Genomic DNA, 13,880 nt, shown 5'->3' with positions numbered 1-13,880 from the left:
TTCGTACCTAACAATTGTTCACGATTGACCTAATAAAATTTACTGGTGGTAGGACCTCTTGTGAGTCCGCGCGGGTAGGTACCACCACCCTGCCGTGAAGCAGTAATGCGTTTCGATTTGAAGGGTGTGGCAGCCATTGTAACTATACTTGAGACCTTAGAACTTATATCCCAAGGTGGATGGCGCATTTACGCTGTAGATGTCTAAGCAATAAAGAATAAAAAAAATATTATTAGTGCGAGTACTCATGATACTGTTCATATTTTGATGCACAATGAATCAAGAAATGTCATCAAATTCGCTTTCCTAGACACGCGATTGATTTGTGTACTGCGTTATGGATTACGTTTACATCGTCAAGGCTTGCATCACGACACGCATGGTCGGTCAGACTACCAGACTTCATTTAATAACATTGCAGGCTTAACACGACACGACATTGCCGCTCAGACGACAATGCACACGCAACTCCAATGGCGTTATTAAATAGAAACAACCGTACTAAAAGTAATAATAAAAGAGATAAAGTGTGATTATTCATAATCAAACAAGCTTTAAATGTCCCAAGTGAACCTTTAAAAGTAGCTATTATAAAATAAAAGGAAACTGGCAAATACCTTAAATGCACTAATACTCGTAATGTCATTAATACAATAGGATAATTTTACAAAGCCAGAGGTTTGAAATCCCCGCCTTCATACCATTTTCCTGCCCCCGGGTTGTTGGATCTGGTGTTCACCACTAACAATCAGAAAACAGCAGAAAGAGAAAAGTTACAAACTGCTTTAAAAGGAGTTGGACCGCTTAATCGTCTACCAACATTACCATACGAAATCATGTATCTATGTTAAGGAGTCAGACGTAACATAGCACAGAATTGTTCTGAGTTCGTTTATAGTAAAACCGTACATTTTTAATGAGTAATTACTCAAGACTATAATTGCGAAGTCTCTTTTAGTTTTGGACCCTTACCGCATTGTGCAAATTATGTCTATAATACTTCCTCTACCTTAATTTTGCTTCTAGATGAACTGATTCACTGAAATTGTTTTTTTTTTATATATTCGAGATCCCTTCCGTCAATAATGTGTAATATGCAAAAAAAAAAGTTTAAAATTATATTTTAAACCATTTCCAAAACACCTTTATTTCCGAATCACAAAGAGATATTTTCTTAAAACTCCTTGCCAACGGAGCTCGCGCACAGCACAAGCTATTTTAGCGTGACGAACTGAAATGAGCTTACATTATTCTGTGGTGAAGAATTTTTCATTGTTCGATAACAAACTCAATATCGCTGAAAGCCAATGGACACCCGGATCTAAGAGCGAAATTACTCGAAAAATTGGTTCTAAAGGGATCCCTGTGGTAACGTTATTGAAAAAAGGTCGACTGATTGATATTCGAACTTTACACGTTGAAAATGTGAAGCGTTTCGGTTTTTCGTCTCTGGCAAAAAAAAGATTGACTCAATTTGTTCTTGTCCGTTGCGCAATAAACTCGCCGGGACTATTTTTAACTACGGATTTATCTTTTCGGAAAGTCCGTGATCCCCTTATGCCGGGTAACAAAATTGGAATAAGGGAGTATTACAATGATAATATGTAAATTTTACGATAAAACACGTTTTACTTTATAACTGCAACGTAAATTGTTTTGTAATTCAAATACTTTTTTACTAATTTCCTGTTCATAAACCTACTCAATCGTCTACTTACATTTCTAGGTATATTTTGAAAACAAATTTCACTCTCCTGAACAAAAATAATAAAATTATAGTAACACTTCTACAAAAAAAAAAAAAAAACTCGTAAGTAAATTTTGATTTTGTGGCGTGTCATTATTTTCACAATTATTTAATTACCTCAGCCGCTGAGGTCTGCTGTAGAGCCATTGTATCTCAAATAAAATGTCGTACGCACTGCCAGTGACGGTCACGAGAGAGCTCACCGTGATAGATGATATTCGAGAACAATTAATCTTGGGCAAAATATGCGGACGATTTGCGAGCGAGTGGTCGGGCCTAATGGTTGGGAGATTATCACGCGTCCACGTCCCGGGCTCACGCCCTACCCGACGTCATTAACGGAAAACGCTATTGCTTTTCCTTTATGTAAGCAAATTAATCGTAATCGTATATTAGATACGATTAATAAATTTTAGTTGAAACAAAAACCAACTTTGTTGTTTGTATAATTTAGGCGCAACGCTGCTGTTCACAACAAAAACTGTCTTGTCCCTGTATTGCAACACTATTGTGCTTTTAAAGAGTTCGTTCCTAAAGGCTAAGACTTCTGCTGTACTCATATCAAATTGTGTGCTCTTCTTGAGTTCAAATATTATGACAGATACATTTTTTTAAACAAATCGCTCGTCTTTTTTACTGATCACTTATAGACGGATTAACGGCCCACCTATTGCAGCAAATTTCATTTATATATCTGCGATTCTTTACATGGTCACATTTGTTTAAGTAAAGAGCGTTCATTTTTAACGTTGTCTTTAACGTGACAATGTCTATTAGTCAACCTCCACTACAAGCCGCGTTAGAAAACTTCGTTTCAGAACAAAAAAAATAAAACTATTCTAATGAACGAAAAAGTGCCTAACTACATCCTGATTATTTTTTGTTTAAGGTTGATGATGATGATGATGATGATGATAGTTAATTATTCTTATCTGCGAATAAGAATAAAGTTATTATTTTAAAGAAAATAACGGAATGAATAGCTCAAGATTTGTGAACATATCAGATGCATTTCCTATCTTAGTTTCTTTTCGAGATTTTTGACCTTTATTATTTGAATCAAGCAAGACGTGTATTCAGAACTGCTGTGGAGATATCATCCATACCGTTTGTTATAATCTAACGCTATAATTCATAGCCGTAATTTATGTAGAAACACGAAATCAATATTGAAACAAGAACTGATTGTCTTTCATCAACTAGATACGACTAAGTGGCAATAATTCACAGCAACCAGCTATAGGATGATTCATAAGCAGCTTCTAATGTTAAGATTTCAAAATGAATAGATAAAATTTAATGTAAAAACTATTCAATCGCATAAACGTTATCGGACAAAATAAACAATGCTAATTTTATCTCGAGTATTTCTCGTTTGTAAATGTAACACAAATAAACGTTAGTGGAAATGAGAGAAGTAAAACAAACAGAAGCGTCGGCTGGCAACTGGAGGCAAGTCGTCACGCCAATGCAAATTAGCGGAATCACAATTAGCCCTTGATTGTTGTACGGCCTGCAGGGTGCATTTAGCAAATTAAATAATCAGGTAACAGACATAGACAACAACGTTTTCGAATACACTCTGTAACGCTATGAATAAAATAAATGAATAATAATAATTATATCTTAAGTCACACCTTTCCTGGGTGATGCGTAACCCCCGGGAAGGAATGTGATAGAAAAGCACTTTAGGTAACCTAATGCTTGACCTAAAGAGATTAGGATGATTATGAATTTTAATACTAACTCACCTTAGAAATAATTAATGGGATTCGATTATAATAAACTAGAGGTCCCGCAGTAGTCGAAATTCGACTATAACTAATTGGAATTGTAAGTTTGTACACTATTATGATTGTATTTTATACTTCTATAATCACAAATTTCGCCAAGACTACACTATAAAAAATATTAACAAAGTCAAACAATATTTAATCTATTCTCAATTTGACCACAGATGTCAAGAACAAAAGTTTGACAATAAATAGTATGCATGCGTGTGTGCGTCAAATACATGGCATGTAGTGTGTGTAATGTTTTCTTTTTTGATTTAACGTATCTTTTATGCATTATTTAAAAAAAAATTAGCATTGTGCACTTCTTCTCTATATTCTCTATAAGTGTGGAAAATTTCATACTCATCCGTCCGCGCAATTTTCGTAAAAAGGGATACAAAGTTTTTGTTTTACGTATTATTATATAGATACTAAATGCTGTGCATCAATCATTCTTGTGCAAAATTCAAATGTTTGTAACATACTCAAATGATTAGTCTTTTGTAACCCTTGAATTCACTTTGAATGTCCTATCGTATGTTCCATTTTGCATGTTGTATTTTAATTATTTCCATTTTAAATAAATCCAAGTTATACATATACAATTTTCTACAAGACCGATATGTAACGCGATTTGTACAGCAAACAAAACGTCCACGAATGTCCCTTCGGGTTGACAGATGATGTTAGGGGCAATTAATCTTGACCTAATATGCGGGCGAATTGTGGGTTTCATCTCCCTCGCCTTAATGATGACATTTCTGCAATGTTATCGTTCCTTTAATACTTTGTCATTTCATATCCAACATTTTATGACTGAAACATGAAATTTTAAGTGTGTTGTTATTTTTAAGCACAGTATATCGTGAGGGAATAAATGTACTACAAAACTGACCATCGTACTCCGTCCGACCTCTACCATCTGTCCACTTTCGTAACATTTAATGGCATTCGACAACCCCTGTCATTGTCAGCGTATCTTTTGGTTCGCACGTCCCAATATTTTAGAAGTGTGAACCGCACATTATAGGAGTTTCACGTTTAGCCGTGGTATTATTATGCGGGATTTGGAACGGGTGTGTGACGAGGTGTGGTGAACGAGCAAAGTTATAATAACTTGGTCCCGTCCCTTCGTTTCAACCGCGACAGCATTGTCTTTAACTTCGATATAACAAAGTGAATAACTAACTAACTAAAACACGTGAAAAGAAAACATTGTTAACGGAAAGATTTGTTTATGACAATAGTAGGTAGGTATATCGAATAAGATTTCTTGAAATGTATTTTTTTTTTGTTTATTTATTACATTGGTGAGTGAGTGAACGAGCTCTCGGTCTATGTGGCGTTGAATGGTTTCCGAAGCTCATAGACATATCAACCTAAATGCCGTCACATACCTTGAGATATAAGGTCGTATTCTCAAATGAATTGTAAGCATATCGACTGTCTCACTCTACGAACCGGAATGCATGAAGTCGTCACGGCCTAAAGGATAAGACGCCCTGTGCAATCGGATCAAGCAATGCAACTGAGCCGGTGTTCGAGTCCCGCAAGCAAGTACATTTTTTCTTATAAAATACCAGCTAAGTAAGTATTTCCCCAGAAAATTTGGTACCTGGCAGCGGTATTTCAACACCGGCATAGTCACAGTGCTCGATTGAAATACAAGGCATTTTATCATTTAGCCTTAGACAACTAACTGCAAGTCAATTTTTGTACGAAATATGGAGGATATACTAAGATGATAACTAATTTCAGCAGCTCCATAAATTGTTCCGGTCGATAACCTGTCCATATCATTAACGCTTAGTCTATGTAATGAGATTAATGCATCGGTATCTAAGTACAGATTCGCGTGTAATGTTCCGTGTCAGTATAGATATCGACATATCGCAAATATTGTCAACCAGTTTCCGGTTTACATGGTTTTGACAATGTCACTTAATTCTAACAACTATTAAAATAGTTTGGATCTGTTCGGACATTGATTTGATTTTTCATTAAATAGCCAAGTGTATTTAAAAAAAACAGGAATTTTCCGAATAGATGGACCATGATGAATTGCAACCGTACTTCAGTACACCCCAATTAAGTCACTCATTGTCCTTACATTTCTTTCTCCGAAATTTCGTCCCAGGAAAAATTGTAACCCAGCCAGATAAACGTTCTTAAACCTTTTTCTCGGCTTTTAATTAACAGCTCCCTGGGTTTTTTTCATCACGCTACACTTGCTCGTTTGTCTTCGTATTAATTACGCTTACAATGAAATGCTTGCAAAATATTTTAACTGACACTGATCTGGTGGCATTACTCAAAATAATCATTGAAACGGTTTTTTTTTTAAAACAAATTAATCTTGAAATGTATGATTCGTAGACTGGTAACTAACTGACTGGACTTTTCCGACCACAGAACTGGAGTATTTAAAACGTGAAAATATCAAATGAAGAAAACAAACGCGAAATTAAACGGTATTATTATTAAATGTGATTTAGTAGTGCGCTTTTAATTCACTTTCTGAAGATCATGTTGCTAGAGTATCTAATTTCATCTAATCTATCCTAAAATCCTTAGAAACCACGGCAGCAGGGTCTTCGTTAATGGTCGCTCGGAGCTATCCGCTTGCACTGATTTAATTGTAAGACACGAAATATATGTTTTTTTTATTGCCTAGATAGGTGGACGATCTCACGGCCCACCTGGTCTAACGTGGTTACCGGAGCCCATAGACATCTAAAACGTAAATGTCGCCGTCCACTTTGAGGCGTGAGTTTTAAGTTCTCAGTTTTTACATTTCAACGGTTGCTCCACCTTTCAAACTTCACGGCAAAAATAGGCAGGGTGCTGATATCTATCTAGCCATGCAAACTCACAAGACGTCCTACGTTCAAGATATGAATAGACCGGGCGTCATATCTTTTAGGCCACGCCGACCTCTTCTTTTTCTAATTGTCTTCTATGTTAATTCGTCGATGTTCTGAATTGATGATAGATAACTTTGTTGGTACAGAAAATTAAATAAATAAACCTAGCAACCTTACATATAACAAAGATGTGAATACAAAAAAAAAAAAAACTATCATGGGGCTTGGTGAGCTCGTTAATTGACCTCTCAAGACCTTTTGTGGTTCATTTAGCAGCGGGTCATCTGCTAGTTAACATTCAAAGGGCGCACAATCACAGATTCTAGGCGCGTTTCTGTCTACTGATGGAGGTTGCTGTCGTGGTTGGAAGGTACGCTGTGAAAAACAAGCTCGATATACAAAATATCAACCGATAATCACAATTGAATCAAACTTCTCCAGTTTTAATAACTAAAAAAGTTTTAAGTCGATTGATACAAAACAAACCATCCATTTACATTTTCTTTTCACAAAATTTTCTTTCATTACAACCCAGAAATGTCTATATAATGGACTTTACTGAGGAAATTCACATATGCTCCAGTCCCTCGATTACGGTTCGTTCGCTTACTGAAGACGGCGACTGACATTCTCGAAATTTCTTATCAAGTCGGTCGAGCAACATACACAGAGAAATTGACAGAACATCGTTTACTGGTGCCTCGGTAAATTAAGTGTTTTTCAAACACTTTTCTCTGTGGCAGCAATTTGATTAACTGAAGATAAAAATAAGATGCACAGACAACGTAACCTAAATGCCATCATTGATTTTGTAATTGAAATCAATGGTTCAAGCAATAAAAAAATATAGCTTCATAGTTCTTAGACCCCAAAAAAGTTTTTAGACTGATATAAAGATTACTTTCATTATTCATTCGACACGACCAGAGTAGTATTTCAATGTGAGTCTAACAATATAAATGACTTTCGTCCGTAATGTTGACGAATCGACGAACCAAAGAGATTCATGTTGATAAATTCTGTCAGTGTTCAATTTTCTTTTTTGGTACAGTATTAGTTATTACCTACCTTTACGTTAATGGGATCGATAACTTATATGTTTAAGTAAAAAGTAGAATATTTTATTAATTTACTTTTTTTGTTTTTTTTTAGAATCATATCGATGACCGAGGGGCCTGCTGAGTGTGGATGGCGTCAGACACGGATGCCATAGGCTCTATCAGCAACAGCGAACGACATCGCCGTGATGAGCACAACCCGCCAAAATGCGTCAGCGGCCTTTTTAAACCGGGAACTGACGCGTTGGTCGGCTCGAGATGGCCATAAACTGCGGAGCGCGCGCATACTGCCACCCCGCGTACGCGCACTCTCATACCCTACCGCGGCGCTATGAAATGTGGAAACACTGCAGGTGGCGACAGAAAACGTCACCACCAAGGACAAACGCAGCTGTTAGGGTGCCCAGATAGAAACGTTTAGAAGTGTTTTCCTTAGAGGCCTAAGTGTTACTGTTCAGTGTAAATATAGTGGTGCGTGTAAATGTTAAGAATGACGGGCGAAAACCGGGGCGCTCGCGCTCCATTACTTGAGTGCGGGAGTGGCGAATACTCGCATAACCATAAGACGTTAGCGCCGCGGTGTTGCTTCTGGTTGGCCAGTCACGTCAACGTCAGAAAATGCGTCGCTGGCGTCATGCTGCTATCCGTCCTCACCATATTGTTTTACTCCTATTATGTCACAATACCTCTGACCAGGTTAGTACAGCTAATCCCGGATTGTTTCTCTAAATTTTGTTACAAGTTTCACTATGAAATTTATCTACATACGTTTGAATTATGTTGACTGAAAATTTGGTAATTACGGAATAAAATTCTCAATTAAATATGCTTCGTTCGCACAAAATCCAATTTACATATCGACAGAAAACACGCTGCTGATATGAATTAATAATACATAATTATCGTGTTCGAACAACATTCATCGTCGTTTATATCTCTCGGTAATATATCGGGGTTAGTCATTGGTTCTCGTGGTTTTATTTAACGTTTCATAGCAGCACATTTAATAATCGTCCTTTACAATGAATTAACATTTTGATCGTTGTTACTAAATAATAGCCCAAAGCTACACGACATATAGCTAAAATAAAATTGTATGTTTGTTAATGGTAGTAACGTCAATGCTTAGATAAAAAAATGCATAAATATTAGTATTGTTATGTGTAAGCATTGCTATAAATAACTATGCGAAAAGTAGCTTCTAAAGCTAAATTAAGGAAGCAGCGTTTTACATTTCTCAGTTATTTACAACGTAAATTTATAAAATTAACGTCACGAAGCTTGGACCATAATATTTTATTTTATCGGCTTAAAATTACCACCGCTAAGATGAGCAACGGGGCTGGTAAGTTTCGCTGGTTAGGTAGGATTTATAGCAAAACTTGTGTTCTGCCTAATTAAAGGAAGCTGCTCCGCAAAGAAGTTCTCATTTAAAGGAGTAGGTATTGTTTTATTATCATTTAATTGAATTATCCAACTAGAAGTGCATTTTGTCTTTTAAGTGGAACTATAATTGCATATGCAATTTCGAAAAGGGCACATCTCTGAAAATGTAAAATGTTCAGGAAATGAAAAAAACTGATTATTTTCTAAAGCAGTGTAAAATTTAAAATAATAACTTTTGAGATATATTTTAATGTTAATTATTAATTGAAAATTACTGGAATTATTATAAAATGGGTGTAGGTTAGCCTCAAAATTACATGTATATGAAAAAACGTATTTGACAAAATATGCGACATGTGCCCTTTTCGAAATTGCATATTCAATTTAATCAAGGTAAATCTTATTTCATTACTGTAGAAATCGTGCAAGTGGATTCATTCAATGATAAACAATTATTACCCGCTGTTTTGGATACGTTTCTACAAATGTGGTTTAAGGACTTAAGCTTAAGAAAACATCACGGAGTGGAGGATTATTTATTTCAGTGTTTGATAGTGCCTACTTAAATTCAATTTTGTATAATGTAATGAAATTAGATTCCGTATTCCGCAGCGCTATGATAATTATGTTTCTCACAAAAAGCGGGTTTGAAATTAATTCCTTAGCGGAACGCAATGAGCTGAGCCCTCAGAACACCTTCTTTCGCTTTCACTAAAAAAAAAATTATTATATATTTAACTTCGATTATAATGGGTATAAAAGAGTGTCTTTTTTCAATTCTCGAAAAAAAAAAATCCGGTTCTTTTGCAATACACTCATAAAACTCGTCGTTAAAGTTTTCTCGTTGTAGGTTGAAACGTGGTTTTCATTAAAGCAAAGAGCCACAAGTCTCAGCCGCGGCTCAGAGGACTTCAGCTGCCTACGGATAAAATATTTCCGCAAATTCTTGCCTTTATTTATTTTACGCTATTGAGATAAACCTTAATGGCGCTTTGATGTGGCTTCTGCTCGGATGTTGAAATGCGGCCTTAACTTTAGCGGTGCTTGATTGATTTCTCCATATTTTTTTTGTAACGCAGAAATTTGATGTTAAAAATTAGCCATAGTTAAAATTCATTGTTTATCTTAAAATTCTTGAAAGTCATTTTAACTTAAATGGAAGTAAATACATATCGTCATCGCGTGTTCCATCTTAGTAGAAAATGTCTATCATTCTATAATTAATTTAATATATTTCTTGTTTATTATTTTTTTGAATAGCTTAGTGTGGCGAGATCGAATCCCGCGTCCACTCACCCAGTGTTCATTGCTCGCTTCGCAACAACAAGCTGCGCGCGACCATCGTTCGGACGCCCGACTTCGTATCGACGCTAAAGTACTTGTTATAGTAGAATCGGCCTACTCACGACTTGGCCGCGACATCGCCGAGCTCCTCGTCGCCAACCGTATAAGGTAAGACAACCTCCCTTTAAGATGTCAGTTTACTCCTCAAAAGGCGTACTGTATGTTTTAGGAGGAATTCGAACGATTTGCAAGCTTCGATCGTGATTGTTGGCCGTGTTTGTTTTATCCTCGCATTAAAAGATTTGAATTATTCATGGATATTGATTATATGGCAATCACAACCCGTCCCATTAACAATATAAACACTTATTTCTTCTAGTTGGGTCTATTTTGAACTCGTGTAGTTAGTTATCTTGGCTATTTCTGGTGTGACACACCGTTCCGGCTTATAAGAGAAAAAAGTTTTTATATAATTTAACTTCTCTCGACTTAGACCTCGCGGCCGAACCAATTCAAGACCCACCTGGTGTTAAGTTACCGGAACCCGTTGACATAATTCAATCGATATTTATAATTTAATCAGCAATATAAGATATTCGAGATCAAGATTACTTTGACGCCGTTATTTACCTGACTCCGGCAAACAGTTGAAGTACAGAAACCAAATAGATAATATTCTAAAGCAAATGAAGAGGGATTTTCTCGTATCTGCTAGCTTTCGATGGAGTTACACGAGTGAAACTGTGTGGCCCACGCACTCTATAAAAAGTCGAATGCTTCTTAACGCTTAGCTAAGAATACAAATATTTATTTAAACACCATCATATATTATGTACATAGTAAAGTGGGCGTGCTATTTTAATTTAACCCGAAAAATGTTTGTTATTTCTTGCCAAAAACGCCAGTCGATGGACTTTTGCCGCTGACAGCCAAGATAGCAAATACGTGATTTACATAGCAATAGTTTTCGTATAAAGGTGTCGTATACCGCAACCAACCTTATGAATAGAACATAGTATAAGCATAGTAAAAGTACATTTTACATTATTTCAAAAAATCCTTTAGTTCTAGAGGAAGAACAAAACGGAATACTAATTGTCGATTTCGGGTATAAACTAAAAAGTATTGTACAGTTATTTTCAGTCTAATATACAGACTCTTTTATGCTCCATTCGAGCCAAAGGACAGGGAGATAGAGGTTTTTAAAAACATTTTATAATTTTTCGTCAACTGAAGCATTTTAAAATCGATCGACTTAGTTGTTGATGATACACGTGAGAGTGGATTGAATCCAGGCAGTGTATTTATTTTGTATAGCGGCCCGCTCCGGCTCCGTTCGGGTCCGTTCTTCACAAAAATTTCAACGATATTTGACGTTGTTTTATTTTTTTAAACTAAAGAACACTTATTGCGGCATAACTATAATAGTTAGACATATGCTGTCGCGACACTTTTTGTAAATAATAATGTGTTCTACAAAGTCGTAGTACATTATTTTAGTCTATTATGTCATCAATAGTTTTCGCAGGGCACGCGATGTAAATAATATTTTAGGTAATTTGTTTACACCTTGGGTTACACTATTGGAGTTTTAGTAAGAATCGCTAATTTTTTTCAAAAAATATTATAGCCTATGTCAGTCGCGAATAGTATAGCTTCCAAACAGTGAAAGAATTTTTCAATTCGGTTCAGTAGTTTCGGTGCCTATTCAATACAAACCAACAAAAAAATCTTTTCTCTTTATAATTAGAATAGATTTATAATATTAGTATAGACTATACAGAATTCATGGGTTTCATTTTAGCGTTGTCTTTAGTAGGGATTATTTAGTCATCTAGGCGTGCTCGTCTATCGAATTATGCAAACAAAATTATTAAATTCCCGTAAGAACAAGCTAAAAATACAGTTCGAATATAACGACCACGAAATACAGAGACATGTCAACGATAAATTGCACATTTATTCGTGACATTTAAAAAAACTGGCAACAGTTTTTTTTTCTAGATTCTCGGTTTCTTAATAAACTTTTACTATAACTTTGAGTGTAGTTACATCAACTTACAACCTCGTTTATCTGTATTATCTGTATCCGCTAATCTATACTAATATTATAAAGCTGAAGAGTTTATTTGTTTGAACGCGCTAATCTCAGGAACTACTGGTCCGATTTGAAAAATTCTTTCAGTATTAGATAGCCCATTTATTGAGGAAGGCTATAGGCTATATAAAATCACGGTATGACCTATACAAGTTGAGCACCAATAAAGAATGATTCAAAATCGGGGCTTAAATAGCTCCTTAATATTCTATAATTATTATTTTTTCTCTTCCTACGTAAATGAAGTGGGGGTAAAATTTAGGGTTATGTCAAAGTAACTATTCCACGCGGACGGAGTCGCGGGCAAAAGCTAGTGAATTTATAAACAAACATGTTGACGTAACCTTTCCAGGAAGTCAAATTTCATTGATTAAAATTGTTAGTATCTTAATTTTTTAATGGGCTTTAATAGTTAATTGTGATGTGATGATAAATAAGCCCTAATTAAAATCCATCAAACGAAAAACAAAAAGGAAATTTATGCTGCCACGTGTAGATTGATGTTAGTAAAATAAATTTATGTATTATAATATATTTGCCTATTATATTAATGTTAACAAAGTGACATGGGTTTACATTTGAACATGGGTTCAAAAAACGTTTCCAATTTTATTTTCACATTTTATTTGCTAAAATGCATCATACAAGAAAATCCAATAACAGGAATGTCATAGTTCATATAAAATGTATATTATATATCCTTAACTTATTTATTCCATGGCCATGTATGGTACATGTTATAACTATCCACTGTTAACTTCAATTTACCAAAATTTGACACAACGGCCTACAGTTAAATTAACTAGTGCTATCATGTTAGCGAGTCGCAAAACATTACATAAACTAGTGATCGCCCAACGGACGAAATTCGATCATAATTATTAATTTAAATTATAAGTTTGAACATTATTATGGTTCTATTCTCAAAGACTTCACTTTTATAATCACAGATTTCGCCAAGGTTACACTTTAGACAAATAATAATAAAGACAAACAATATTAATCTATTCTAAATTTGACTACAGACTTTAGACCACTTTAAACAATAAAAAAAGTTTGACAAAAGAGCATATATGCGCGAGTGTGTCAAAATATGGTAGTGTGTGAAATGTTTTTCTTATTAATTTAAAGTATTTTTAATGCATAATTAAAAAAAAAAGATTTGCATTTTGCACTCTTTCTCTATATTCTCTATAAGTGTGGGAAATTCCATACACCTCCGTCCGCGCAATTTTCATAAAAAGGAGTACAAAGTTTTTGCAGACCACTTAAACGTAAATCAAGGACGTGATTTTTTTACTATCCCTTCTTTTTTTTCACTGTTTACCAGTCGTTGCAGGTAGTGATATTTTCCACCCTTTCTGTACTACAGAATGTGTAATCTTTTCAAGCTTGAGTGAGGTCCGCGATGGCTAGGCACGCACGCAATGAAACATTGGGCAGTGAGCATGGTAATTTTACGGTCCTTCTCGAGATTCCTGCAAGTTTTGTTTTGCAAATGTTTTTGGAATTTGTATCTGTATCTGCAACAAAATGTGACGTTTAATTTTCGCGTATACGAGAATTGAGAAAATAAAATATGAACACTGTTTCTTCAAGCAGTTAATTTTTTTTCATCATGAGCGACAAACAATAGATTACCAACGTGCGACGATTTTAGTAAGTTTC

The 13,880-nt window shown here is 35.2% G+C and overlaps 1 protein-coding gene across 2 annotated transcripts in view; it reads left to right on the top strand.

Moving 5' to 3' along the window:
- The window catches only part of sfl (N-deacetylase and N-sulfotransferase sfl), a 110,936-nt gene that overhangs the window by 45,422 nt on the left and 51,634 nt on the right, over nucleotides 1-13,880 (top strand). For both annotated transcript variants that reach the window (XM_028174552.2, XM_028174551.2), the window contains exons 2-3: nucleotides 7,539-8,140; nucleotides 10,091-10,282. In XM_028174552.2, coding sequence (XP_028030353.1) covers nucleotides 7,926-8,140; nucleotides 10,091-10,282 — 407 coding nt within the window. In that variant the 5' untranslated portion in view covers nucleotides 7,539-7,925. The remainder of the gene's footprint in view (nucleotides 1-7,538; nucleotides 8,141-10,090; nucleotides 10,283-13,880) is intronic.

The sequence above is a fragment of the Bombyx mandarina genome, chromosome 22 (genome assembly GCF_030267445.1).
Source record: "Bombyx mandarina strain Sakado chromosome 22, ASM3026744v2".
NCBI classification, from domain to species: Eukaryota; Metazoa; Arthropoda; class Insecta; order Lepidoptera; family Bombycidae; genus Bombyx; species Bombyx mandarina.
The sequence above is the reverse complement of the archived record's forward strand: the minus strand, read 5'-3'. Positions and strand labels throughout refer to the sequence as shown.